This window comes from Pteropus medius, unplaced genomic scaffold (genome assembly GCF_902729225.1).
Source record: "Pteropus medius unplaced genomic scaffold, Ma_sr-lr_union100, whole genome shotgun sequence".
Classification (NCBI taxonomy): Eukaryota; Metazoa; Chordata; class Mammalia; order Chiroptera; family Pteropodidae; genus Pteropus; species Pteropus medius.
In genome coordinates this window covers 5062939-5090256 of record NW_024344436.1, presented here as the reverse complement: position 1 = coordinate 5090256, position 27318 = coordinate 5062939, and the positions used below count along the sequence as shown (strand labels likewise).

The following is a 27318-nucleotide window of genomic DNA, read 5'->3' as shown; positions in this document are numbered from 1 at the left end:
CTGAGTCACCAGCCCCTGCTCCAAAACTGGTGGCATCCTAGTACTGGTGGTTATGTGATTACTGTCCTGGTTTGGTAAGCATCCCTTAGTGGCTCCAGAAGGATGTCATATATTCTCCCCTCCCCCGGGGCACCTGCAGAACATCAGCCAGCAATGGGTGCTCAGAGTCCATCTGTTACCTAGAGTCCTTTTGTGCTGGCTGGAAAATTACTGCTTGCCTATCGCCCATGGGAACATAACATTCTAACAAGCTTTCTGCTTCTGTATCCCCGCTTGCACAACCGACCTATGGGTTGACAGTTAATAAACTGAAGAAAAATAGACCTTTGTGTTTAAGATAGAATGAGGAATGGGATTTAGGGCTTAAAAACCCTGTACCTCTACATTTCAGGGCTGCTTAATTTGAGGTCTGCGTATCCCTGGCAGATCCAGCTGGCTGAATAAAGAGTGTGTTTCCTATAACTCACTGGTTTCTGGTGGTCTGTGTGTCTTTCGGGGGCTGGCGGCTACAACACCCTCATTGATTTCCTGCATGTGCATGTACTGAGCACTTGCTGCATGTGAAAGCTAGGACCTTGGGGAGGAGGTAGCCAGGTCTGGCCAACAGGGTGTGGGGGGCGGGGGGGAATGGTCCCTGGCAACCTCTGGAGGTAGGCCATCTAGTCAGGACTACAGTTAATATCAGGCTGGGAGTGGGAAGGAGCCAGCACAGGTCACTCTACCCAGCAGAACCTCTGGCACGGTGGTCTCCCAGCTGTTTCTTCATCTAGAAAGGGGATTGCGGGTGGCTGGAAGCGGAGGAGCCCTGTCCCAGCTGAGACTGCCTCACGCGGGGACACCTCCTACATGGACACCCCTTCCGGACACCCATGCACGCATATTCCTGGCCGGACCCCACCCACCCTACCTGCTGCGTCCTGCGCCGCGCCCCGCACCCCGCCCGCTACGACCGGCGTCCGCCACCGGAAGCGCCCGCTGTCTCCCCTCAGCGCCTTCACTCTCACTGCGGTCGCCGCCATAGCTGCGGGGCCTCAGCGGCAGGGCTGCCCGCCGCGCTGCCTGCGCCGCCAGGGTGCGTCCGCCAGGGCGCGTCCGCCAGGGCGCGGTCGCCAGGGCGCGTCGCCAGGGCGCGTCCGCCAGGGCGCGTCCGCTGTTGCATGTCCGCCAGGGCGAGGTGAGTGAGCGCGCGGGCCATGAGGCCAGACCATGAACGGGTCCGAAGTGGGCGCGGGTCTTCTGACCTTGGGTGTGAGTTTCTGGATCGGGAATAAGGGATTCCGATGGCGGGGTTGGATATTCGGACGCGGACGGAGGGATCCGACTTTGGGCAGGGGTCTCTGGACAAGGGTGGAGGGGTGGGTACCAAACTGGATTGAGGGAGTGAGAGCTCTGTGCTGGTATGGCAGGATCCGACGAGGGGATAGGGGTCCAGAAAGGAGTGGGGTGTCCCACTTCCCATGGGACTACAGATTCCTAGGGTGGAGTCCTGTCCCTGGGGGAGGGCTTTGACCTGGTGACCAGGTTGCAGAGTCAAGGTCTGACTCGCCATGGGAGGAGGGTCATACTTCGTCTTTAAGCTGGAATCAGACCCTTGGAAGTGGGAGAATTGTGGAGGCCCAGGCCCCGAAAGGCTCATTGATCCTCCCAACAGATTCCCTTTTGGAGGCCTTGGGCAAGGCCCCAGGACAGCGGTGTCATAGATGAACACAGCCAGACACTAACTAAAGCAGTGAGGACAGATTATATTCAGTAACTATTTATAGTAGGGGAAAGAGAGGAGCTCCATTTTGGTTGATTTGCTCAAATGCAACTGGGTGTTTTAAAGGGAGAACGAATGAGTGGGGAGGAGGATGGGGGGGGCGCGGTGCTTGAGAGAGGGAAGTGAAAAATTACAGAAAGTAGAATGGGGGTTTGGTTCACATGACACCCACGTGGGTTTGCTCACTGGCACTTATGGAAGTTAGATTCCTCCTACAGAGCCTGGGAGATGAGATGCGTCCTCAGGTGTTGGCTGGAACAGTCACATCTTTTGGCAGCCTCAAGTTTTCTCAGGCATCTTAATTGCTACAAAGGCCATCCTAGGAATGCAGCTTGGAGCTGTTAGAAACTACGTTGGGCAGTCAGATTTCAGTTTTCAGTGATGTCAGTCAGGAGGGAGGGAGGAAAGTGGAAACATCAGCTTGAAGAGTTAGACCCAGATAGCGAAGGAAACTAGAAATGATTTGATGAGGGCTGATAAAGTGTGTAAGATGGCTGGATGCAGTCTAATTCACAGGTAGATAATAAAACATTAAAGACAGTGAACAGGACAAGAAGCTGATAACCCACAAGGGTATGTCATTTTTCTCCAGTGAAACATAAAATTTTTCTCTACAGCCACTTGCCTTTTTGATCAATGATAATCAAAGTAATTATTCTTGTTTAAAATAATTCTGGTCTCATTAAAGTTGGCCCGATTTATTTATATAAGTTCAACAAGAATGGTAATTGACCATACAGACCTTTTTAAGTTTTCTTTGTGGAACTTTTTATAGGAATCTCAAATTGATTTTTTTTTTTAATCTCTTAAGGCTAGGAAGCCAAGAACTTAACATCAAACTTCACCTAGAGATCTGGGTGAATTCTCAAGGTCTTCAAAATATCCTGTGGTTCCTAGGCCTGCCAAGAGGTGACGTTCCTTGCTCACCAGAAGGCTGGGAACACTGTAAGCCAGGTACCAGGCCATTTTTTCAAGAAGGCTTATAAGCATTGACTCCATAAAGTCGACCATAGTTCCTTAAAACTATCTGGTCATAACTGATTCTATGTATCATTTTCAAATATGGCATTCCTTGGTAGTATAACCAATGTTTTTTAATTGTGCCCTATCAACAAGAAGGACAGATTCATTTTGAACCTATGCAAACAACTATATTGCCATGAAAATAAGAATACTCTATAATAGTTTCTGATTTGGGGAGGGATCAGGCAGGGAGAAAAAGATAAATGCTTCAATTTTGCTCATATAAGTATAATTTGCTAGATTGTTATGAGTCATAGATAGCTTAAGAAAAAAAGAGGGGTTTTTTTTTTTTTACATCCACAAAATAGAACATTAAAGATCCAACAATATTTCACACAAATGCCATAAAAAAATTATAATCATCCTTTATCAGTGTACTTAGTCCCATGTAGTTAATTCTTGTTCTCTTTGAACTTGGTTAGTGGTTTCATGAGCCCATCAGTGTCTCTGGTAGAGGTCTGGAGGACCTTACGCACAACAGTGGGGTGGTCTTGTCGATGAAAGAAACATCCAAACCTGTAGAGAATTTTTATGACTTTATTTGAGCCAAACTGACTACAATTACCAGGAAGCAAAATTTCAACAGATCGAGAAATTGCTCTGGAGAATGGTAGTTTTGGAGCTTACTTTATACATTGGAACAGAAGGAGGAAATGTAAGGAGGGTTACATGAAATCCATTGGTGGTTGATTAAGGGAGCAGGAGAAAGCAAAGAGGAGAAATCTCTGGGATTTGCTAAAAAGACAAAATAGAGAAACACATACTTTTACATCAGTGGGTACAGGATAGTTAATAATTAACATTTGTATCACATAGAGATGGTATTGGGAGAAAAGATAACAATGAGGGGTCCTGTAGTCTCCTGCTCTGGTACCTGAGATTGCTCCCTGAGGTGTCTGGAAAAGAATATTTCCATTTAGGATAACTTATCTTTGAAAGGTCAGAGTAATATTTTCTCTGACCTTTCAAAGATATGTTATCCTAAATGCAAAAAGACAGTAGGCTCACTTCAGGTAAAGATTGACTTCAAGGAGACTATAGGCCTAGGACTGACTACCTGACATGACTCACTTTCAGTTAGGAATTTTTACGTTTGGACCATTTCGTGTGCTTACTTTCAGTCTCTGAGTTTGTATGGTCCTACCCTGAGCTTGTCAGGTGTGGTATGGCTCCTTTTTCATCCACAGTCTGAAAATTATTTAAGCCATGCCCATGAGATTGATGCTGGAGAGCTCAATGGTGCAGGAGTCCAAAGAGAGACCCTGACCTGGAGCTCCAGTGACCAGGTTCTTGTCTTATGCCTTGAGAAAGAATTCGAGGACAATGAAAAACAGCAAGCAGGAAAGCACAAGTTTTATTCAAGCCAAAGTACACACTTAAAAGTGCTCACAGCTCAGAAAAAGCCCTGAACTGTCTGAGTTACTGGCTTTTGTTTTCTTAGGGGAGGGCCTGTCCCAAGATTATCCATACTGCCTCCTGGTCTTGCTTGTTTCTCAAGCCACCTGGAGGGAGGGGCCTGCCCGAGGTCATCTATCTTGTGTCCAGGCTTGGCTTTTTGCTGGTGCTGGAGTCTCAGCAAGCTCTGAGTCAGAACAGGGAGAGGGCTGAGTAAGGGACTAAGGAAAAATTCCAGAGCATATCCTAGAGGGGAGAGAGAGCTTTCCTAGGCTAACTATCCTGCCTCAAAATGTCTGTGGCTGGCCCACAGTACCCATCATAATCCTTTCCATGCATCTCACAGGCAGTCCCTTTCTGTTGAAGGTGAAGTACTCTGGCCTGTATCCCATTGCAAATGCTTTTGGAGGAAAATTAGAGTGAACCAAAAACTACCTGTGAATAATAAAAGATTAAAATGGCCATGGTTAAAGATTTGATGAGAGTTCATTAGTAAAACAATGCATTTAACATGGAAATTTGTATTTTATAATGTATAATATGTTAAATAATAACAAATTATGACTGATAATATTGTACAAGAAAAATTCATGAAAAGCAAGGTAATTGCCACCTCTCTGGGTCTTCCGTGCTCTCACCTCTGAGGAGGGAAAGGTGAAGGGCAAAGCTAGCCTCAGGGTAGGGATGATGTGGGCTGGATATTGACTCTGGTCATTTTCACTTTACAGTTTCTGTTAATCATGATCTCAAGGCAAAAGAACTCCACACAGGTTCTGTCTGCCTTGCTCTTGAGCTCAGAGAAAGAGTACGGAGGGCAGGCGCTGGCTGGGAAAGCCACTCTGAAAATCAGCGTGGTGCTCAGAGCAGGGAAGTGGGCCAGAGATTCGGACACATTGGGTGCACAGACTTGGACCTGCTGAGCATGTGTCCACTCATCCTATTTAGGCCACATGGCCTGAGAGAACCTAGAGACCTGGGTGTCTACATTCCCCTGGGCAGGGTCTCAGCTTTCCTGCTTGTTCTCTGATCTGTCTGCCAAGCCCCCGCCTCCTCACAGTCAGGGCGTTGGGATTTAGAGCCCTAGGCTGTCCTCGAGGGGTCCCCTCTCTGAGGCCCTCGGCCTACCTGCTCTCCTGGGTGCGCTTTCCAAGTGGGAACTTCTTGGAGAGCAGGGTTCTGAGGGCCTTTCTTTGCGAATGACCTGTGAGTGACCAAAGAAGCTTCTCACGTTCCTCTTTCTGTCATCGTTAACATGTTCAAGTCTCTGGACTGAAATCTGAGCATTTGCCCTTCTCTGGGAGTCCAGGCCCAGCCCTGTGGTACTGGGTCCCAAGCTATCTGCCCAAAAGGGTGGCATGCCAGGAGAAGGTCGGGGATAGAATTGCCATGTGTGGCTGTCCCCAAGGAGGGTGGTGAGTGTGCCTGGCCCAGTGACTGCCTGTGTCCTTATTTGGAAACTCACACAAGAATCCCAGACTGTCCCAAGTGGGTGCCCATGGGGATTGCACATAGGCTGGTCTCACCTATGCCGTGTGTCCTCTGCTTGGGCCAGCTGTGCCCTTCTCGGTCAGGGCAGTGGCTGACCCTGGACTCACTGAGCAAGAGCTCAGACAAGGAGGCTATGATCAGCAGGCCCCCAGGCAGGACTGTCAGACACCTGCCATCTGAGGCTATGGTCCTAGCCAGAAGCTGTTTGCCAGAGGGAACTCTGCTCCCCTGGCACTGGGGCACTTGGTTGAGCTCTTAAACCTTGGCCGCCATCAGCATAAGGGGGCCAATCAGAGCACCATTAAACTTAGGAGCGAGGAGGTGAGTCAGGTGGGCAGCTCTGCACTAATCCAAGAGGTTTTAGGCTCCCCAGCTGGCTGCAGGGCTGCTTGGCCAGTTACAAAACACTGAAGCCAGCTGCCCTGTACCTGGCTCCCTTCCAACCCCTTCTCTCCCCTCCTGCCTATCCTACCTTTGTCTTATCGCAGATGCTGGAAGTATCGCCCCTCCTCTTGGCAGCCTTCTCACTGGGCCTGGCACTAGTAGTGCTATTGCTCTTCCTGAGATATCAAGACTTGTTGTTTATCTTATGGAACGAGTTAGTCCTGAACACCATCTACACACTGCTCATGGGTGACACCAAGGAGCAGCGCATACTCCGTCACGTGCTACAGCATGCAGTGGCGGGAGACCCAGAGAGCGTTCTGGAGACCATGGACACCTACTGCTCACAGAAGGAGTGGGCCATGTGTGTGGGCAGCAAGAAAGGTGGGTAGCCTGGCTGTCGGGTGGTGAATACAGGAATGGGGACCCCAGGCCTGGCAGCACAGCCCCTACGGTAGTGGCCTATTATCACCCCGTTTCCGGGTGTTGTGTTAGGGGCTTTCCCGGAGTCCCGGAGGCCCAAGCCGCCAGCACAGCCTCTCACTCCCCAAACAAGGAAGGGCAAAGGCAGTGCAGAGACCCAGACACCCACATCACTGTTCCCGTAGGGAGGGAAAGACGTTTGACAAACCACCCAGGAGGCCACTGTTCTGAGACCTTCCCCCTTGCCACAGATTGTTGATTGGAGGCAACAGCAGGGGCTACTGCACGGTGGGCAGTGGTTTCCTGTGTGTGCCTGCTGGGCATAAGGGTACACAGTTCTCCTTGGACTCTGCTCAGCCCAGGCACTGGGCCCTTCCCCCAGCTTGCCCTAACCTTTGGACTCCAGCGTAGCACATAGGCATGTGCTGTGCTGCACTCCCTGCGGTTGGGTTCTGGGGACAGACATGACAGCCACTGTTCAGCCCCCTCAGAACCCTTGAAACTGTCCAACTTGAGGGAGCCAGGCAGGCCCTGAGTGCAGCCCATGGGCATGGAGGGGTAGGGGCTTCTGTAGAGGGCTGTTCTTGGTTAGGACAAGTTGGAGTCAGTCAGGGACCATGGAAAAGAGAGAAGGACCAGCGTGTGCAAAGGCGAAGGGGCCTGAGGGACCAATGGAACTTGGAAGGTATGTGCAGTGGGAATGGGGCCTTGGGGGAGGGCTGGGGACCAGGCATTGGGAGGGGCTGTCGCTCAATCAGAAGGAACCCCAAGACTGGACGTGAGTCTCCTCACTCTGCCTGTGCTAACCTCCTCCTCCACCCACCCCAGGCCAGATTGTGGACACAGTGGTGCAGGAGCAGAGCCCCTCCATGCTGCTGGAGCTGGGGGCCTACTGCGGTTACTCGGCCATACGGATTGCCCGCCTGATGCCACCCAGTGCCCGCCTGCTCACCATCGAGCTCAATCCCGACTACGCCGCCATCACTCAGCAGATGGTGGACTTCGCAGGCCTGCAGGACAAGGTACAGCACCTTCCCTGATGACAGATATAGACACTGAGGCTCCAGTGGGAGGGTGGGAGGGAGGGCCCAGGGCATGCTCCATGTAGTTCAAGGCCACATGCCCCGTGCTGTAGCCAGGCCCACAGTACCTCCTGGGCCAGATTTCACAGCAGCTCTGTGAGGGCGGTCTTGCTGCCCTTTTTCACCGAGCAGGAAATTCCCAAGGCTGTCCCCAGAACCCCAAAGAAGCTGTCGATGGACGCTCGCCTGGGAGTCCAGGCAGGGTAGTCTCTGACCCCCATGGGCATAGGCACTGATGGGGAGCACTGTTCCAGGTAACCATTGTCGTCGGAGCATCCCAGGACATCATCCCTCAGCTGAAAAAGAAATACGATGTGGATACACTAGACATGGTCTTCCTTGACCACTGGAAGGACCGGTACCTGCCAGACACACTCCTCCTAGAGGTGAGTTGCACAGCTGCCTGTCTGGGATGGGCTGGCTACTGCTGCTGTGGCTGCCCTGTTGATGGGCCTCAGGCTCTCTGAAGAGTCAGGGGCCCTGGGGGCCACAGGTGGCTCATGTTGCCCTGCCTGTGCCAGGGTGGCAGGGTGGGGTGAACCCATGGACCAGATGGTTTGATCTGAAAGGGCACAGGCAGAGGAGGCAGAACAGAAGCAGCCAGACAGCCGTGCCAGCTCTCCCAGCTGTACGGCTGGTGCTGGCTGGGGAAATCAGCATCTCTCCTGCACTTCTTCCTCCCGAGTCTCGTTGTTGTACATCCTCCTGTGCTCCCGTCCCCCAATCCCACCCCCAAACTGTGCCAGCCCTCAGTGCCAATTGCTCAATCGGCACCACGTGGTGACCAGTGGGGCAGCCTTGTCCCCAGGAGGGTGGAGCTTGGGGTCTTTAGTGAGCTGACGTGTGGAACTTAATACTGATAACTATTGCCTTGTCCCTTCTGGGTGGTCAAGGGGACACTTAGCAGCTCCTTTGCTGTCACAGAGCGCTTGGGACGCTTGGTCCTGCCCCGGCATCCCAGCTGACATTGTCCATCCCGTGCTCATCCACTTCACCTCCCCCATGGGCCAGACACTGCCCAGTGCAAGGGGGCCTTGAGCACAGAGAGCATGGCCGCTGGAGCCTTGTCTGGAGGCCAGGCAGCACCTCGAACCCAGTGGTTCTGGTGCGAGTGGAGGGCCAGGTGCCTGGACATGGTGGGAAGGAAACAGCACTGGCCTGGCGGGCATGAAAGGGCACGAGGGCACGAATGTTCTCGGAGGGGACAGATTTGGGGCAGTGAACAGGGGCTGTGTGTGGAGGGCCTCAGATGCCACGTAGGCAGGGTCACAGGGCTCTAGCAGGTGAGGAAGGAGTCAGACCTGTCTTCAGGAAAGATCCCTGTTGGGCGTGTGGAGAGTGGGAAGGGATGGCTGTGGGGAGGGTGCCCGGAGCTTCTGGGAGGCGCCAAGCACTGGGAGTGGACAGGGAGGGGATCTGGAGACGAGAAGTTGGACCAGTCACCTGCTTTGGCTGAGACAAGAGGTCGGTGGTGGAATTACGAGGAGACCCATAGGCCAGGAATGGGGCAGCTGTGGAGTATGCCTGGGCTGGGGGAGGCCCACCAGACAGAGGGGCATGAACCGAGAAATCGGGTGTTGAGGGCTGAGATCAGGTGGCCAATGCAGCTGGGCCTGTGTCACAGGGAGCAGGAGGATTTCAGCAGCTTTGATGTATGTGATAATTATAGGGGCCTGCATTTACAGAAAAGCAGAAAATGTGGCCATTTAGTAACTAGGAAACTAATAGTTTTCTCAGTGCTCCTTGTTCAGAGCTGGTAATTATCTCAAAAGAGAAGTCATGAATGAGAATGGCTGTACCTTTTAAGCGTGCATTCTGCATCCCTGCAGCCGGAGCTCTGCAGCACCCCGGCCACACCTCCCCTCAGTCGGGGCTCAGGGACTGGCAGGGGCAGGTGGCAATTCAAAGTCAGCCACTTTGAGGAGGTCTCAGTCCCTAGTCACATAGGCCATCTCCACACGGCTGCTGGAGTGTTCTAGCTTCCCCACTGAAGCCAGAGGTGAGTGAGTGAGTAACAGACAGAAGGAGCAATGAGGGCCTAGGTGCCGTGTATGACCTAGTCTCTGAAGCCACAGACCATCACTTCTGTCTTCTTTGTCAGAAGCCAGTCCCTGAGCCTAGCCCATATCTACCTGCTGAAGGTCAAAGAACTCTGAAACTGGTTTAAAACCACCTCATTGCTAGGCTCCCTGGTCCTCTGAACACCGTTTCCACCCCAAGGCTGTTAGCACAAGAGGCTTGCTCAGATGTGGTGAGCTTCTGGCCGGAGGTCTCCAGGGGTTCCGTGTCCTCTTTCAGGAGGCACAGGGTGTCTGGGGAAAGTGGTAAAGGTGCCAACTTCTCCCTTATGACCAGTTTTCTCGAGGATGGCTGGGCCATAGTACCCTTCAAAGATGACCAAAGCTTTCTTCCCTTCATCCCTCCTTTCATGACTAACTGATGGTTTTTAGTGACTGGTATCTTTCAATCCACTGATAGTCTCATCTGTTGTCAGCAGTGCCTCAAGTCCTTGAGCACAACCCTGTAGCCACACAAGGCTGGAGCCCCCGTTCCTGACTCAACTTGTACAATTCCTGCTCCAGACCTGAGCTGCCCTCCTAGGGCCTGGGCGGGGGGTGCCTCCTCCCAGGCTGCTGTCTGTTCTAGGACTTTTTAGGCAATATTGCGGGAAAGTTCTTTTCTTTTCTTTTCTTTTTTTTTTTAAAGAGAAATCACTCCATGATTTATAGTGATACTTTCTGTTCAAATTCTGGAGGATGGGTTGTGTTTTGTGCAGCTCTGGCCGCAAGGCGCTGTTTCCCCCACAGCCTACAGGCTGCAAGTGACTGCTGCCACCACAAGGGCTGAGACCCCTGTAAGACTATGTGCTAGGGCACATCCCGGAAGGGTAAAGTTATAGCCCCGTGATTTTCAGTCACTTGGATATGCCCCATGCATGTAGTCCTGCTGATAATTTTAGAGACACCTGGGGCCACTTGTTTTTGTTTTCCATGTTTGGGATTTCTTATTTTTTTAACTGTCATGATTATGTTAAAAAAAAAAAAAAAGGGCTCTCGTTTCATATACTTTAAGCAGCTCCTCCCCCAGTTTCGAGAGACCATGAATGCTAGAAGACTTTGGCTATATCCAACCGTTCCTTCCTTCTGCAGAGCCCAGGCCCGGGAATGCCAGCTGGCTACCCAGCGCCCAGGTGCTGATGGAGGTTGGGCGTGTCATATGCTGGGACTTAGGGGTGTCCAAAGACGACCCCAGAGGGGCAGGCTTGTGAGTGGGGAGATCTGCCCCTCTTTCATACCCCACCCCTACACGATCACCCTAATCAGGCCAGATGGCACCTCCAGTGACCACCCCCAACAGCCCACAACAGGGCACCAGGTATTTCTCTCACATGGAAAAGCCACGTTTTCTTGGCACCAGGTGATCAGGAGCCACTGGCCTTAGCACTGTGGCCCAAATTCTGGCCCCATCATCTGCTCTAGCTGTGTACCTGTGTACCACACAGTTCTAGGGGCCAAGGATGCCAGAGTAAACAGAGGAGAAAAAGATCCTTCCTCACAGAACTGACGTTCTAGAGGTGGGACCCGTGCTCAGCACAGCCCATTCCTGTAGTGGTCACTGCCAAGGAGGAGATGGGACAACTGCGGGGAGATCATCGTGACCCCAGGAGCTGGGGTGGAGCTAAACCCGGGGCCAGCGTATGGAGCCTCTGCCTGGCCAGGCACACCTGTCCTGCTGGTTTGGAACAAGCTCTCTGGGCACCCGACCCTCACCTCCTCCAACCATCCGTCCCTTGCAGGAGTATGGCCTGTTACGGAAGGGGACAGTGTTACTGGCCGACAACGTCATCGTCCCAGGAGCACCGGATTTCCTGGCACACGTGCGAGGAAGCAGCCGCTTTGAGTGCACACACTTCTCCTCCTACCTGGAGTACTCAAATATTGTCGATGGCCTGGAGAAGGCTGTCTACATGGGCCCAGGCAGCCCGGAGCAGCCTTGATGGCCTACCTTGCTCTAGGTCTGTCCTCAATGCAGTACACTTGAGGTCCGCAAGGCCAAGACCCTCCCACACAGGCCCCTCTGCACGCAGCTCCAGGCTATCACACACTGAATCTATCCCAAGGGCACTGGCTCAAGGTGCATAATCACTGCAATAAATCTAGGACATATCTGTAAATACCAGATCAAGGCAGGTGGTAACTGTGAGAGTTAACTCACCTTCACCAGCATTCCAGTAGGGTTTCCTAAGTAGACAGGTCCTTGGACACAGGAAGCCGGAGGAAGCTGGGAAATCTGCAAACTGTTGGGCTATGCACCTACAGTCTGTCCTTGAGGTTTGCCGTCACCAGGTGGCAGCAATGCCCCAGGGATGGCACTGTGACGAACACACTGTGCTTCTGATTCCTCTGAGTTCTTTCGTCTTTTTAATGAGATGTAATTTTACTAAGATTGGCTGTTAATAATCTTATATACCAATATCATGATTAAAGGTATTAAAATAATAAAAGATCTAGATATTTAGATATGAGATCAACTTAGTGCTTTTCGACCAATGCGCTCCTTCTTTCTCCCGCTGTCTTCTACTTTGTCACCAAACACATGGCAGCACTCCCCTTGACAGGATGCTAACGCCACCCTCAGGCCCGGGGAACTCCCAGTCCCAGCACTGCTTCTCCTTTGGCCAGGCTGAGGACACAAGTCACAGCCCCACAGGGATATCTGCAGACTGGGCGGAGCCCCCCACCTGGAGACTGCCTCACCTGGGAAGCCAGAATACAGTATTCTGTAGCAGATTAGCAAATTTTATGACTACAACATTTCATAATCTGTAGAGGTATATGCTTTTAATAGTATAAATTTTAGAAATGTGGCACAAACATGTTTATTAACAGACCCAGATATCTATAGCTTCTCTGTACCATATAAAAATAAGCCAAAAGTGTATAAAATTATGCTTAATAATGAATGGTTGGTGTAGCACTTTCTCTTAGTTAGAAATTTTTTAGTTACTCAATGAATATATATTATTTAAGTTAACTTGGCATAACTCTAAGGTTACAAGTAACAAAAAGATTTTGGAAACTGTTTTCAGGCAGACCTAAAACACAGTTATTGTTGAAATAAAGTTAGACACAATAGCGACTCAGTTTGATTCAAATCACATTCATCATTTATATAATCTTGTAGATATAACGTTAGCTTATTTGACTAGTAAACCTCGTATAGGATAAATGTGTGTTTGCATTATATTTAATGTTAACAACTCTGAAAGTATATACTTATTTTATTAAATCAAAATATTAAGCTAGTCTTATTTACCAAAATTTACCTAAATTACATGAACTTAAAAAACAGTTGAATTGATTCCTATATTTCTGGGAGTTTGGGGACATTTTAGTTTACATAAGCACTTATTTTTCTCTAAGCTAATTAGGATAGAGCTCTTTTAAGGGACTTTATGAATTAATTTGATAATCTGGAGGAGGGGAAATATGTAACATGTACATACATAATAAACAAATGCAAATAAACATACAGATAGATAATACAGTTTCCATTTAAAAATTGTAGCCATGTGTCAGGCATAAATACAATTACAGCTGACCCTTGGACGACACGGATTTGAACTGCAGTGGTCCACGTGTATGTGGATTTGTATAAATACATACAGTTCCGTAAGTATTTTCAATTCCTTATGATTTTTTATGAACATTTTTTTTTTTATCACGCCACTCTTCCACCCCTGACCTACGGATGTTGCCGTCTCCCCTTAACTGGATCTCTGGGGGCGGGGGGGCGGGAGCATCTCCTCTCACGCGTCGTGGCACACACCTGAAGCCTGGCACCGTATGGGCCTTGGCTCCGCTGGGGCTCGAACCCAGGACCTTCTGCGTGTAAAGCAGACATGCTAACCACTACTCTGTGGAACCACCCCTATGATTTTCGTAATGAAAATTTTCCCCTAGCTTACTTATTTTAAGAATACAGTATATAATACATATAATATATACTTGACCCTATATTGTTCAAGGGTCAAGTGTATATAAAGCTCACTAGTTTAAGTAAGAGTTGGACCTTGTCTTTGCTCCATTTAATATTTTTATCCAAATTGTGTTTCTGGCAGATGAAGCAGGTTGGTTACCTATTCAGGGCTAAAGCTCTCTACCAGTATTTGTGGAGGGGACCTTTAAGATTTGTTGCCCTGATATATAATCTTATGGAGGCATAGACTAAAGGTCTGTTTCCGATTCGCTTTTGTTTTCTTTTTCAGCCTAAGGTGGTTACTTTTTGGGGTCCTTGAATCCCTTGAGAGCCCCCGATGTGGCAGGGCTCTCAAAGTCCCAGTGGCTGTGGAAGTGAGGGGCTGGAGGGGAAGGCCTGGCAGGGTGGACAGAGGTAGGGGCTTACAGAGGGATATATCTGAGGATGCAAGGTTTCTCGAGCGATGATTAGAGGGTGGAGGAGGAAGGAGGAGCACAGATGATAGGATGAGAGATCTTAGAGGAGCCACTCTGAAGAGATCTGCAGTTTCCCAGAGAAGCCATTAAAGTTCCAAAATCATCCTTAGTAAAGTCATACCAATGAAAAGGAAGTGGACGGAGTGCCGTGATGGACATAGTCAGCAGGGGTGCAAGAAGCGAGTTCGGTCTATGAGAAGCTCCCATGGAAGAAGCAGGATCAACTAGGAAAACAAAGAGGCCTCCCCGGGAGCCAGGAAGGACTTCTAGCCCCAGAGGTACTTAAAAGGAAACCTGGCCTCTCACTCGGCTTCAATGTAGATACTCAGAATCGCAAAAGCAAAATCTGCCCCCACTGCTAACAAACGTGCATATGGCGCAGTGAGTCAGGAGTCAGAATCACCACAAGATGCCCAAATGAGCAGTAGAGGGAGATGAGACAGGTCTTTGTGGGTGCCGCCCTCCACCATGAGGAATGAAATGAGGTCATGTTCAGCCCACATACAGGGGCAGGGCTGGAACCAGAAAGCTGCTGGGGTTTTGTTCCTAGCGCCTGAGAGCTGCCAGAACATTCCCAGTTACCAGGTAGAGCAGGCTTTTGGTCTCTGTCCTGCTGGTCTGCAGGGGCAGATGACCAGCCAATCCGCTTTTGTCCCCAGAATGTTCCTTGTGTTTTTAGGCCTGCTCTCAGCTGAGACCTTTCTTCTGTCACTGCAGCAGCCACACTCACAAGTGCCATCCTGCTCCTCGCCCAGGCTTTTCGAAATAGTGGGTGCAACAGCAGATTGAGATCTTTGCAAAGGCACCAAAGGCATTTCTAGTGATCTTTTACAATTTTAAAAAATGAGCTTAGGAACCAGGTCATATAGTTAGTTCATCTTTAAAAAGAATTTTTAAGAGTCTCAGTAACTCATCCACTGATGCTTACTTGCAATATATTTATGATAAACGTTTCCATTTCCTTTAAGGAAACATGAGTGTCATCTAGAATGTGTTAAATGTGAAAATAAGTATGCCGATGTTGGGGGGCTGGGCCTTGGTCAAATTTAACTGCATGAGATTGGATGCGGTAAAGCACTTTTGTCACAAAGATCAATGTCAGTGGCCCATCTGCCTGCCTCCCACCTCGGCCTGAGCGTGGCGGGGGGCCTCGGCCCAGCTGCCAACTGGGGTCTCGAGGTGGATTCGTAGTGATCGGAGCAGATGGAGGTCATGGTTTCGGGGTTGCCAGGAGAATACTTAACAATGGGTTTACATAAGTAAGGTTTTTTGGAGGTGTTATTATGGTTTTGAGAAAGAGGGCCTGTCCCTCGCCCAGGTCTGTGTGCTGTCTTTGAGGAAATGGATGTTGGATACACACACTGTGGGCCTGTTTGAAAGAAGTAAGTGGGTGGGCAGTTTCTGCGGTGACAGGAAGGCCCCTTCCACTGCCTCCAAGAAGGGAGATGAGTGTGCATCCCAGGAGGCAGGCATCACTTTAGGTGCCCATGCAGGCCCTGTAGTTGGGCTCAGCAGGCAGGCAGCAGGCCAGCAGAAAGGCTCTCCTGAGTGCATGGGTTCACCAGGGAGAGAGGAGCTGGGCTGTTCTTCTGCATCCTACTTCCTTATGGAGAATGGCATGTCCCTTTCCCTTTTTGAACAGAGAGGGCCAGAAGCCGGGGCTGCTTGTGTTGTTTGTTTTCCGCTGCGTTCTTTTTATTCAATACAGTGGCACTGTTGTGGAACCATTGCCGCTATTTCCAGAACTTTTTCATCATCCCAGACAGAAACTGTACCCATTCAGCAGTAATTACCCCTCCTCCCAGCCCCTGATAACCTCTATTCTACGTTCCATTTCTATGGATTTGCCTATTCTAGATATTTCATGTAAGTGTAATCATACAATATTTATCCTTTTGTGTCTGGCTTTACGTAGCATAATGTTTTCAAGGTTCATCCACGTGGTAGCATGTATCAGTGCTTTGTTAATTTTAACAACTAAATAATATTCCACTGTATGAATAGGCCACATTTTGTTATCTATTCATCTGTTGAGGGGACAGTTGGGTTGTTTCTATGTTTTGACTATTGTGAATAACGCTGCTATAAACATGGGTGTACAAGCATTGTTTCAAGCATTGGTTCAAGTCCCTGCTTTCAATTATTTTGGGTATACACTTAGGACTGGAATTGCTGGGTCATGTGGTAATTCTATATTTAACTTTTTGAGGAACCATCAAACTATTTTCCATAGCAACTGCACCATTTTACATTGCTGTCAGCAATGTACAAGGGTTCCAATTTATCCACATCCTCACCAACACTTGTTATTTTCCTTTTTTCCCCCAAACATCCATCCTAGTGGTATCTCATTGTGGTTTTGATTTTCATTTCCATAATAACTAATGATATTGAGCATCTTTTTATGTGCCTGTTGGTCATTTCTATATCTTCTTTGGAGAAATATATATATTCAAGTCCTTTGCCCATTTTCTAATTGGTTTGTTTTGTCTTTTTGTTGTTGCCTTGTAGGAGTTTGTTATATATTCAGAATATTAGACCTTCGTCAGATATGTAATTTGAAAACATTATATCCTATTCTATTCAGTGAGTTATCCTTTAGCTCTCTTGCTAGGGTTTTTACTTTTATTTTTTTTCTTTTGTTGCCTGTGCTTTTGGTGTCATATCTAAGAATCCATGGCCAAATTTAGGGTCGTGAAGATTTACTCCTGTATTTTCTTCTAAGAGTTTTATAGTTTTAGCTCTTAAAGTTTTCAATCCATTTTAAGTTATTTTTAAATAGATGATATGAAGCAAGAGTGCAGGTTTTCTTTTGCTGGAAGAAATTGAATTGTCAGAACCATTTGTTGAAGAGACTCTTCTTTTCCATTGAGTGGAAAAGAAGAGTCTCTTGTAAAAAAAAAAAAATTATTTGATCATAGACATGAATGTGTATTTCTGGCCTCTCAAATCTGTCCCATGGGTCTTTATGTCTACCTTGTACTGGTACTCCACTGTCTTAATTACTGTAGCTTTGTAGTTAGTTTTGAAGTCAGGAAGTGTGAGTCCTCCAACTTTGTTCTTTTTCCAAAATTGTTTTGGCCATTGAAATTCCGCATGACTTTTAGGATGGATTTTTCTATTTCTGCAAAAATGCCATTGGAATTTTGATAGAGATTGCATTGAATCTGTAGATCACTGGGTATTATGGACAGCGTCACAATATCAAGTCTTCTAGTCCATGAACATGGGATGTCTTTTTATTTATTTGTGTCTTCCTCATTTTCTTTCATGTTCTCATGACACTATCACAGGTGCCATCTGTGGAGAGCTCATAAAGGCACAGCCTCCTCAGCCAAACCCAGAACTCCTTGAGCAGCTTCCTCTGGTACTGCCCCCTGAGGCCAAGAGCCATGCAGGTTGACACAAGACACTGCACCAAAGGCTTGCCTTCTCCCCCTCACCATGGGCAAGATAACATATTTGAAAAGTGTGCTTGGCAGTCCACTTAAAAACTTGTTATGGCATGTTTCGAACATATACAAAAGCAGAGAGGATCTGAGGGTGACCCTTGGCTTCCACGCTTTCACCTCCTGGCCAGTGGCCAAGTTTCCTTTGTCCCCCTGTTACCCTTACACCCCCATGGTGGTTTTGAAGCCAAGCCTCAGCATCATCCTTTCCATTTGCATCTCTATAAGGTAACCAGGACTCTTCACCTGCACCCAGGGCTCGGATCCAAAGCAGGACAATTACAGGGCTCTGAGGTTGTCTCCCAGAGAAACTGAGTGACCTCTCCCTTGGCTCTTTCCAATGGCAGAGCAGCAGGCCCTCAGGTCCCAGGACCCAAGACAAGAGGAGCTTCCTGTGTTTTATTTCCCCACAAAGAGCTCATGGGGAAAATCCTAGGTCAGAACATCTGTAAGCCCTGAATGGCTTCCTCTGCCATGTCTATGTGTTTGTTGGTTTGTTTGTTTGTTTGTTTGTTTTTAATGGCATGACCCGGTTTTTCAACACCGCTACCCTCCATTCACTCACTTGCTCACTTTTGTTCTACAAAACTCTGGGCAGACCTGGATGTGTTCTCCCCCCTACAGCTGGATGGGTTCAGCCTCACCCAGCATAGCTGGGCAGAGCAGAATGGTTTTCCCAAACGGGGGTGGGGGGGGTGGGAGAGGGAGGCTCTGCTGTCAGGGATGTCTGATGGGGTTGTGGTTTTTAGAAGGGGAGGAGGCCAGCAGCCAGTGCTCAGCTGGTGGCCAGGGGCAGCCAGTCCCTCTCTCTGGGCCTCAGTCTTCCATACTCATAAGAGAATCCCAGAACTCTCCTCGGGATCCTAGAGGACCAGGTGAAGTGAGCATGAAGCCTATTTCCCTAAGCACTGCATGGCAGCAGGGCACTACCTCGAGTGTCTCCCTGAGCCCCATGCCCCTGGCCCAGGAAGGCCCTGTAAGGGCCAATGGGAGGTAGGCATGGTGGATGACAGGGAAGCATCACAGTCTCTGCACAGTGGGACCACTTTGGCATTGTTTGGAGCCTCCCTGCCTGTCAGGCATGCCACCTTCTCTTGACAGGAAAGGGGAGGAGCTATGGCTGTGTTTCGGCTGGAGGCCAATTCTGACTGCCGCACAGGTGGGGCCCCTCCCTGCTCCCTTATGTCAGCTCTGAGGGACATGATGCTTGCAAGATTATGAACAGACAGACCTGGAGACAGAAATTTAAAAGGCAGATTCTTGCACAATTCCAGTATCATAGGGATTGAAATTTATAGTTCATGATCCCAGAGTCCACCAAGTAATTCACTATTTAAGTGGAATATTCCTTCTTTATTTAGATATTTATTTCTAACACTAACTTTTTTTAATACAGAGAATAAAACAAAATGGCCCATTATCACACCACCCAAACACACTACTAGTAATATAATGTTAAATAAAGCAACACAGGTGTGTGGTTAACGTGCAGGCAGGAGCACAGTGGAAAGTCATGGACACTTTAGGTGGAATAGGCCTTTCCCTACCGTTTCCTGTCATCTGCTCCCTAAAAGAGAGACACTCTGCCCTTATCCACCTTGCCCTCTCCCCATGTGCTCCTTGCACCTGTGTGACATGTCCTGCCCTGTGAAAGCCCTTTCCCAGCGGGGACCTAGGAGCTCCAGCAGAAAGATCAGTTTTGTCAGGCTGGTGGGGCCCAGGGTCCATCTCATACAGAGGCAATCACACTGGCGCCAAGTCCTGCACCTAGTTTCCTGCACATGCCTGGGGCTTCTGGTCTTTCCGTAAGCTGCGTATTTGCCACCTTGGCCCCCTTTTCTCTTGGCTTCATCTTTTTCTCATTGATTCATACGTGCTCTTTGTAACTAGCCCTTGGTCTTATATGTCTCCCAAATTGATGATTGCTTTCATGGAAAATGGAGCTTCAGCAAAGTGGTTCATTTCTCCTGCTTTTTATGAGGCACTGGTGCGTGTGCCCTCATAACCTGGATAGTGCTGGTGAGGACCAGAAAGACTGTCCTCAGTGTCCTGGGCTATTGCCACCTCTCTGGGTCTTCCGTGCTCTCACCTCTGAGGAGGGAAAGGTGAAGGGCAAAGCTAGCCTCAGGGTAGGGATGATGTGGGCTGGATATTGACTCTGGTCATTTTCACTTTACAGTTTCTGTTAATCATGATCTCAAGGCAAAAGAACTCCACACAGGTTCTGTCTGCCTTGCTCTTGAGCTCAGAGAAAGAGTACGGAGGGCAGGCGCTGGCTGGGAAAGCCACTCTGAAAATCAGCGTGGTGCTCAGAGCAGGGAAGTGGGCCAGAGATTCGGACACATTGGGTGCACAGACTTGGACCTGCTGAGCATGTGTCCACTCAGCCTATTTAGGCCACATGGCCTGAGAGAACCTAGAGACCTGGGTGTCTACATTCCCCTGGGCAGGGTCTCAGCTTTCCTGCTTGTTCTCTGATCTGTCTGCCAAGCCCCCGCCTCCTCACAGTCAGGGCGTTGGGATTTAGAGCCCTAGGCTGTCCTCGAGGGGTCCCCTCTCTGAGGCCCTCGGCCTACCTGCTCTCCTGGGTGCGCTTTCCAAGTGGGAACTTCTTGGAGAGCAGGGTTCTGAGGGCCTTTCTTTGCGAATGACCTGTGAGTGACCAAAGAAGCTTCTCACGTTCCTCTTTCTGTCATCGTTAACATGTTCAAGTCTCTGGACTGAAATCTGAGCATTTGCCCTTCTCTGGGAGTCCAGGCCCAGCCCTGTGGTACTGGGTCCCAAGCTATCTGCCCAAAAGGGTGGCATGCCAGGAGAAGGTCGGGGATAGAATTGCCATGTGTGGCTGTCCCCAAGGAGGGTGGTGAGTGTGCCTGGCCCAGTGACTGCCTGTGTCCTTATTTGGAAACTCACACAAGAATCCCAGACTGTCCCAAGTGGGTGCCCATGGGGATTGCACATAGGCTGGTCTCACCTATGCCGTGTGTCCTCTGCTTGGGCCAGCTGTGCCCTTCTCGGTCAGGGCAGTGGCTGACCCTGGACTCACTGAGCAAGAGCTCAGACAAGGAGGCTATGATCAGCAGGCCCCCAGGCAGGACTGTCAGACACCTGCCATCTGAGGCTATGGTCCTAGCCAGAAGCTGTTTGCCAGAGGGAACTCTGCTCCCCTGGCACTGGGGCACTTGGTTGAGCTCTTAAACCTTGGCCGCCATCAGCATAAGGGGGCCAATCAGAGCACCATTAAACTTAGGAGCGAGCAGGTGAGTCAGGTGGGCAGCTCTGCACTAATCCAAGAGGTTTTAGGCTCCCCAGCTGGCTGCAGGGCTGCTTGGCCAGTTACAAAACACTGAAGCCAGCTGCCCTGTACCTGGCTCCCTTCCAACCCCTTCTCTCCCCTCCTGCCTATCCTACCTTTGTCTTATCGCAGATGCTGGAAGTTTCGCCCCTCCTCTTGGCAGCCTTCTCACTGGGCCTGGCACTAGTAGTGCTATTGCTCTTCCTGAGATATCAAGACTTGTTGTTTTTCTACTGGAACGAGTTAGTCCTGAACACCATCTACACACTGCTCATGGGTGACACCAAGGAGCAGCGCATACTCCGTCACGTGCTACAGCATGCAGTGGCGGGAGACCCAGAGAGCGTTCTGGAGACCATGGACACCTACTGCTCACAGAAGGAGTGGGCCATGTGTGTGGGCAGCAAGAAAGGTGGGTAGCCTGGCTGTCGGGTGGTGAATACAGGAATGGGGACCCCAGGCCTGGCAGCACAGCCCCTACGGTAGTGGCCTATTATCACCCCGTTTCCGGGTGTTGTGTTAGGGGCTTTCCCGGAGTCCCGGAGGCCCAAGCCGCCAGCACAGCCTCTCACTCCCCAAACAAGGAAGGGCAAAGGCAGTGCAGAGACCCAGACACCCACATCACTGTTCCCGTAGGGAGGGAAAGACGTTTGACAAACCACCCAGGAGGCCACTGTTCTGAGACCTTCCCCCTTGCCACAGATTGTTGATTGGAGGCAACAGCAGGGGCTACTGCACGGTGGGCAGTGGTTTCCTGTGTGTGCCTGCTGGGCATAAGGGTACACAGTTCTCCTTGGACTCTGCTCAGCCCAGGCACTGGGCCCTTCCCCCAGCTTGCCCTAACCTTTGGACTCCAGCGTAGCACATAGGCATGTGCTGTGCTGCACTCCCTGCGGTTGGGTTCTGGGGACAGACATGACAGCCACTGTTCAGCCCCCTCAGAACCCTTGAAACTGTCCAACTTGAGGGAGCCAGGCAGGCCCTGAGTGCAGCCCATGGGCATGGAGGGGTAGGGGCTTCTGTAGAGGGCTGTTCTTGGTTAGGACAAGTTGGAGTCAGTCAGGGACCATGGAAAAGAGAGAAGGACCAGCGTGTGCAAAGGCGAAGGGGCCTGAGGGCCCAATGGAGCTTGGAAGGTATGTGCAGTGGGACCGGGGCCTTGGGGGAGGGCTGGGGACCAGGCATTGGGAGGGGCTGTCGCTCAATCAGAAGGAACCCCAAGACTGGACGTGAGTCTCCTCACTCTGCCTGTGCTAACCTCCTCCTCCACCCACCCCAGGCCAGATTGTGGACACAGTGGTGCAGGAGCAGAGCCCCTCCATGCTGCTGGAGCTGGGGGCCTACTGCGGTTACTCGGCCATACGGATGGCCCGCCTGATGCCACCCAGTGCCCGCCTGCTCACCATCGAGCTCAATCCCGACTATGCCGCCATCACTCAGCAGATGGTGGACTTCGCAGGCCTGCAGGACAAGGTGCAGCACCTTCCCTGATGACAGATATAGACACTGAGGCTCCAGTGGGAGGGTGGGAGGGAGGGCCCAGGGCATGCTCCATGTAGTTCAAGGCCACATGCACCGTGCTGTAGCCAGGCCCACAGTACCTCCTGGGCCAGATTTCACAGCAGCTCTGTGAGGGCGGTCTTGCTGCCCTTTTTCACCGAGCAGGAAATTCCCAAGGCTGTCCCCAGAACCCCAAAGAAGCTGTCGATGGACGCTCGCCTGGGAGTCCAGGCAGGGTAGTCTCTGACCCCCATGGGCATAGGCACTGATGGGGAGCACTGTTCCAGGTAACCATTGTCGTCGGAGCATCCCAGGACATCATCCCTCAGCTGAAAAAGAAATACGATGTGGATACACTAGACATGGTCTTCCTTGACCACTGGAAGGACCGGTACCTGCCAGACACACTCCTCCTAGAGGTGAGTTGCACAGCTGCCTGTCTGGGATGGGCTGGCTACTGCTGCTGTGGCTGCCCTGTTGATGGGCCTCAGGCTCTCTGAAGAGTCAGGGGCCCTGGGGGCCACAGGTGGCTCATGTTGCCCTGCCTGTGCCAGGGTGGCAGGGTGGGGTGAACCCATGGACCAGATGGTTTGATCTGAAAGGGCACAGGCAGAGGAGGCAGAACAGAAGCAGCCAGACAGCCGTGCCAGCTCTCCCAGCTGTACGGCTGGTGCTGGCTGGGGAAATCAGCATCTCTCCTGCACTTCTTCCTCCCGAGTCTCGTTGTTGTACGTCCTCCTGTGCTCCCGTCCCCCAATCCCACCCCCAAACTGTGCCAGCCCTCAGTGCCAATTGCTCAATCGGCACCACGTGGTGACCAGTGGGGCAGCCTTGTCCCCAGGAGGGTGGAGCTTGGGGTCTTTAGTGAGCTGACGTGTGGAACTTAATACTGATAACTATTGCCTTGTCCCTTCTGGGTGGTCAAGGGGACACTTAGCAGCTCCTTTGCTGTCACAGAGCGCTTGGGACGCTTGGTCCTGCCCCGGCATCCCAGCTGACATTGTCCATCCCGTGCTCATCCACTTCACCTCCCCCATGGGCCAGACACTGCCCAGTGCAAGGGGGCCTTGAGCACAGAGAGCATGGCCGCTGGAGCCTTGTCTGGAGGCCAGGCAGCACCTCGAACCCAGTGGTTCTGGTGCGAGTGGAGGGCCAGGTGCCTGGACATGGTGGGAAGGAAACAGCACTGGCCTGGCGGGCATGAAAGGGCACGAGGGCACGAATGTTCTCGGAGGGGACAGATTTGGGGCAGTGAACAGGGGCTGTGTGTGGAGGGCCTCAGATGCCACGTAGGCAGGGTCACAGGGCTCTAGCAGGTGAGGAAGGAGTCAGACCTGTCTTCAGGAAAGATCCCTGTTGGGCGTGTGGAGAGTGGGAAGGGATGGCTGTGGGGAGGGTGCCCGGAGCTTCTGGGAGGCGCCAAGCACTGGGAGTGGACAGGGAGGGGATCTGGAGACGAGAAGTTGGACCAGTCACCTGCTTTGGCTGAGACAAGAGGTCGGTGGTGGAATTACGAGGAGACCCATAGGCCAGGAATGGGGCAGCTGTGGAGTATGCCTGGGCTGGGGGAGGCCCACCAGACAGAGGGGCATGAACCGAGAAATCGGGTGTTGAGGGCTGAGATCAGGTGGCCAATGCAGCTGGGCCTGTGTCACAGGGAGCAGGAGGATTTCAGCAGCTTTGATGTATGTGATAATTATAGGGGCCTGCATTTACAGAAAAGCAGAAAATGTGGCCATTTAGTAACTAGGAAACTAATAGTTTTCTCAGTGCTCCTTGTTCAGAGCTGGTAATTATCTCAAAAGAGAAGTCATGAATGAGAATGGCTGTACCTTTTAAGCGTGCATTCTGCATCCCTGCAGCCGGAGCTCTGCAGCACCCCGGCCACACCTCCCCTCAGTCGGGGCTCAGGGACTGGCAGGGGCAGGTGGCAATTCAAAGTCAGCCACTTTGAGGAGGTCTCAGTCCCTTGTCACATAGGCCATCTCCACACGGCTGCTGGAGTGTTCTAGCTTCCCCACTGAAGCCAGAGGTGAGTGAGTGAGTAACAGACAGAAGGAGCAATGAGGGCCTAGGTGCCGTGTATGACCTAGTCTCTGAAGCCACACACCATCACTTCTGTCTTCTTTGTCAGAAGCCAGTCCCTGAGCCTAGCCCATATCTACCTGCTGAAGGTCAAAGAACTCTGAAGCTGGTTTAAAACCACCTCATTGCTAGGCTCCCTGGTCCTCTGAACACCGTTTCCACCCCAAGGCTGTTAGCACAAGAGGCTTGCTCAGATGTGGTGAGCTTCTGGCCGGAGGTCTCCAGGGGTTCCGTGTCCTCTTTCAGGAGGCACAGGGTGTCTGGGGAAAGTGGTAAAGGTGCCAACTTCTCCCTTATGACCAGTTTTCTCGAGGATGGCTGGGCCATAGTACCCTTCAAAGATGACCAAAGCTTTCTTCCCTTCATCCCTCCTTTCATGACTAACTGATGGTTTTTAGTGACTGGTATCTTTCAATCCACTGATAGTCTCATCTGTTGTCAGCAGTGCCTCAAGTCCTTGAGCACAACCCTGTAGCCACACAAGGCTGGAGCCCCCGTTCCTGACTCAACTTGTACAATTCCTGCTCCAGACCTGAGCTGCCCTCCTAGGGCCTGGGCGGGGGGTGCCTCCTCCCAGGCTGCTGTCTGTTCTAGGACTTTTTAGGCAATATTGCGGGAAAGTTCTTTTCTTTTCTTTTTTTTTTTAAAGAGAAATCACTCCATGATTTATAGTGATACTTTCTGTTCAAATTCTGGAGGATGGGTTGTGTTTTGTGCAGCTCTGGCCGCAAGGCGCTGTTTCCCCCACAGCCTACAGGCTGCAAGTGACTGCTGCCACCACAAGGGCTGAGACCCCTGTAAGACTATGTGCTAGGGCACATCCCGGAAGGGTAAAGTTATAGCCCCGTGATTTTCAGTCACTTGGATATGCCCCATGCATGTAGTCCTGCTGATAATTTTAGAGACACCTGGGGCCACTTGTTTTTGTTTTCCATGTTTGGGATTTCTTATTTTTTTAACTGTCATGATTATGTTAAAAAAAAAAAAAGGCTTCTCGTTTCATATACTCTAAGCAGCTCCTCCCCCAGTTTCGAGAGACCATGAATGCTAGAAGACTTTGGCTATATCCAACCGTTCCTTCCTTCTGCAGAGCCCAGGCCCGGGAATGCCAGCTGGCTACCCAGCGCCCAGGTGCTGATGGAGGTTGGGCGTGTCATATGCTGGGACTTAGGGGTGTCCAAAGACGACCCCAGAGGGGCAGGCTTGTGAGTGGGGAGATCTGCCCCTCTTTCATACCCCAGCCCTACACGATCACCCTAATCAGGCCAGATGGCACCTCCAGTGACCACCTCCAACAGCCCACAACAGGGCACCAGGTATTTCTCTCACGTGGAAAAGCCACGTTTTCTTGGCACCGGGTGATCAGGAGCCACTGGCCTTAGCACTGTGGCCCGAATCCTGGCCCCATCATCTGCTCTAGCTGTGTACCTGTGTACCATACAGTTCTAGGGGCCAAGGATGCCAGAGTAAACAGAGGAGGAAAAGATCCTTCCTCACAGAACTGACGTTCTAGAGGTGGGACCCGTGCTCAGCACAGCCCATTCCTGTAGTGGTCACTGCCAAGGAGGAGATGGGACAACTGCGGGGAGATCGTCGTGACCCCAGGAGCTGGGGTGGAGCTAAACCCGGGGCCAGCGTATGGAGCCTCTGCCTGGCCAGGACACACCTGTCCTGCTGGTTTGGAACAAGCTCTCTGGGCACCCGACCCTCACCTCCTCCAACCATCTGTCCCTTGCAGGAGTATGGCCTGTTACGGAAGGGGACAGTGTTACTGGCCGACAACGTCATCGTCCCAGGAGCACCGGATTTCCTGGCACACGTGCGAGGAAGCAGCCGCTTTGAGTGCACACACTTCTCCTCCTACCTGGAGCATGCACATGCTGTCGATGGCCTGGAGAAGGCTGTCTACATGGGCCCAGGCAGCCCAGAGCAGCCTTGATGGCCTACCTTGCTCTAGGTCTGTCCTCAATGCAGTACACTTGAGGTCCGCAAGGCCAAGACCCTCCCACACAGACCCCTCTGCACGCAGCTCCAGGCTATCACACACTGAATCTATCCCAAGGGCACTGGCTCAAGGTGCATAATCACTGCAATAAATCTAGGACATATCCGTAAATACCAGATCAAGGCAGGTGGTAACTGTGAGAGTTAACTCACCTTCACCAGCATTCCAGTAGGGTTTCCTAAGTAGACAGGTCCTTGGACACAGGAAGCCGGAGGAAGCTGGGAAATCTGCAAACTGTTGGGCTATGCACCTACAGTCTGTCCTTGAGGTTTGCCGTCACCAGGTGGCAGCAACGCCCCAGGGATGGCACTGTGACGAACACACTGTGCTTCTGATTCCTCTGAGTTCTTTCGTCTTTTTAATGAGATGTAATTTTACTAAGATTGGCTGTTAATAATCTTATATACCAATATCATGATTAAAGGTATTAAAATAATAAAAGATCTAGATATTTAGATATGAGATCAACTTAGTGCTTTTCGACCAATGCGCTCCTTCTTTCTCCCGCTGTCTTCTACTTTGTCACCAAACACATGGCAGCGCTCCCCTTGACAGGATGCTAACGCCACCCTCAGGCCCGGGGAACTCCCAGTCCCAGCACTACTTCTCCTTTGGCCAGGCTGAGGACACAAGTCACAGCCCCACAGGGATATCTGCAGGCTGGGCGGAGCCCCCCACCTGGAGACTGCCTCACCTGGGAAGCCAGAATAGGGCGGCTGGGTGAGCGGGTGTGGGGAAAGGGGGACTTGGCCTTGCAGCAGCGCCAGGCTCGGTCTCTTCAGCACCCAGCTCCGCTGTGTGGCACTGGGTAGAGGCACCATCCCCAGTCCCACTCAGCCCTGTTCACGGAAGAAATAGTGGGCTCTGAACAGGTAGCACGGCACTTCTGCGGGCTGTGCAGCTAGCGAGTGATGAGGTAGAGCTGTTTTGCACCCATTAAATCCATAGATGCCCTCAGTGCCAACCATGTCCCTC

At 51.0% G+C, this 27318-nt stretch overlaps 2 protein-coding genes across 7 annotated transcripts in view; one reads left to right on the top strand and one right to left on the bottom strand.

Moving 5' to 3' along the window:
• TXNRD2 (thioredoxin reductase 2) overlaps nucleotides 1–1092 on the bottom strand; it is a 51479-nt gene extending 50387 nt beyond the window's left edge. For 2 of the 3 annotated variants that reach the window (XM_039872874.1, XM_039872875.1), the window contains exon 1: nucleotides 908–1047. In XM_039872874.1, the coding sequence (XP_039728808.1) occupies nucleotides 908–1019 (112 nt within the window). In that variant the 5' untranslated portion in view covers nucleotides 1020–1047. Of the gene's footprint in view, nucleotides 1–907 lie in introns of all 3 variants that reach the window. The other variant, XM_039872873.1, reaches the window with a different exon arrangement.
• On the top strand, nucleotides 1066–26805 carry COMT (catechol-O-methyltransferase). Of its 4 annotated transcripts, XM_039872868.1 has the most exons (9): nucleotides 1066–1085; nucleotides 1141–1174; nucleotides 6154–6433; nucleotides 7301–7494; nucleotides 7809–7940; nucleotides 20886–21165; nucleotides 22033–22226; nucleotides 22541–22672; nucleotides 26077–26805. In XM_039872868.1, the coding sequence occupies exons 3-9, from the start codon at nucleotides 6154–6156 to the stop codon at nucleotides 26275–26277; spliced, it is 1413 nt and encodes a 470-aa protein (XP_039728802.1). In that variant the 5' UTR covers nucleotides 1066–1085; nucleotides 1141–1174; the 3' UTR covers nucleotides 26278–26805. The 4 variants fall into 4 exon arrangements, with proteins under 4 accessions (XP_039728802.1, XP_039728806.1, XP_039728804.1 ...); XM_039872870.1 differs by lacking the exon at nucleotides 1066–1085 and having other exon boundaries at nucleotides 1127–1174; XM_039872871.1 differs by lacking the exons at nucleotides 1066–1085; nucleotides 1141–1174 and adding an exon at nucleotides 1230–1248.
• The last annotated feature ends 513 nt before the right edge of the window (nucleotides 26806–27318 follow it).

What these genes read in the sequence shown, in the direction of transcription:
- COMT (XM_039872868.1), top strand. Translation starts at nt 6,154, where the DNA reads ATGCTGGAAGTATCGCCCCTCCTCTTGGCAGCCTTCTCACTGGGCCTG. An exon ending in GTGTGTGGGCAGCAAGAAAG is followed by an intron (nt 6,434 to 7,300) that starts GTGGGTAGCCTG and finishes CACCCACCCCAG; the next exon opens with GCCAGATTGTGGACACAGTG. An exon ending in TCGCAGGCCTGCAGGACAAG is followed by an intron (nt 22,227 to 22,540) that starts GTGCAGCACCTT and finishes GCACTGTTCCAG; the next exon opens with GTAACCATTGTCGTCGGAGC.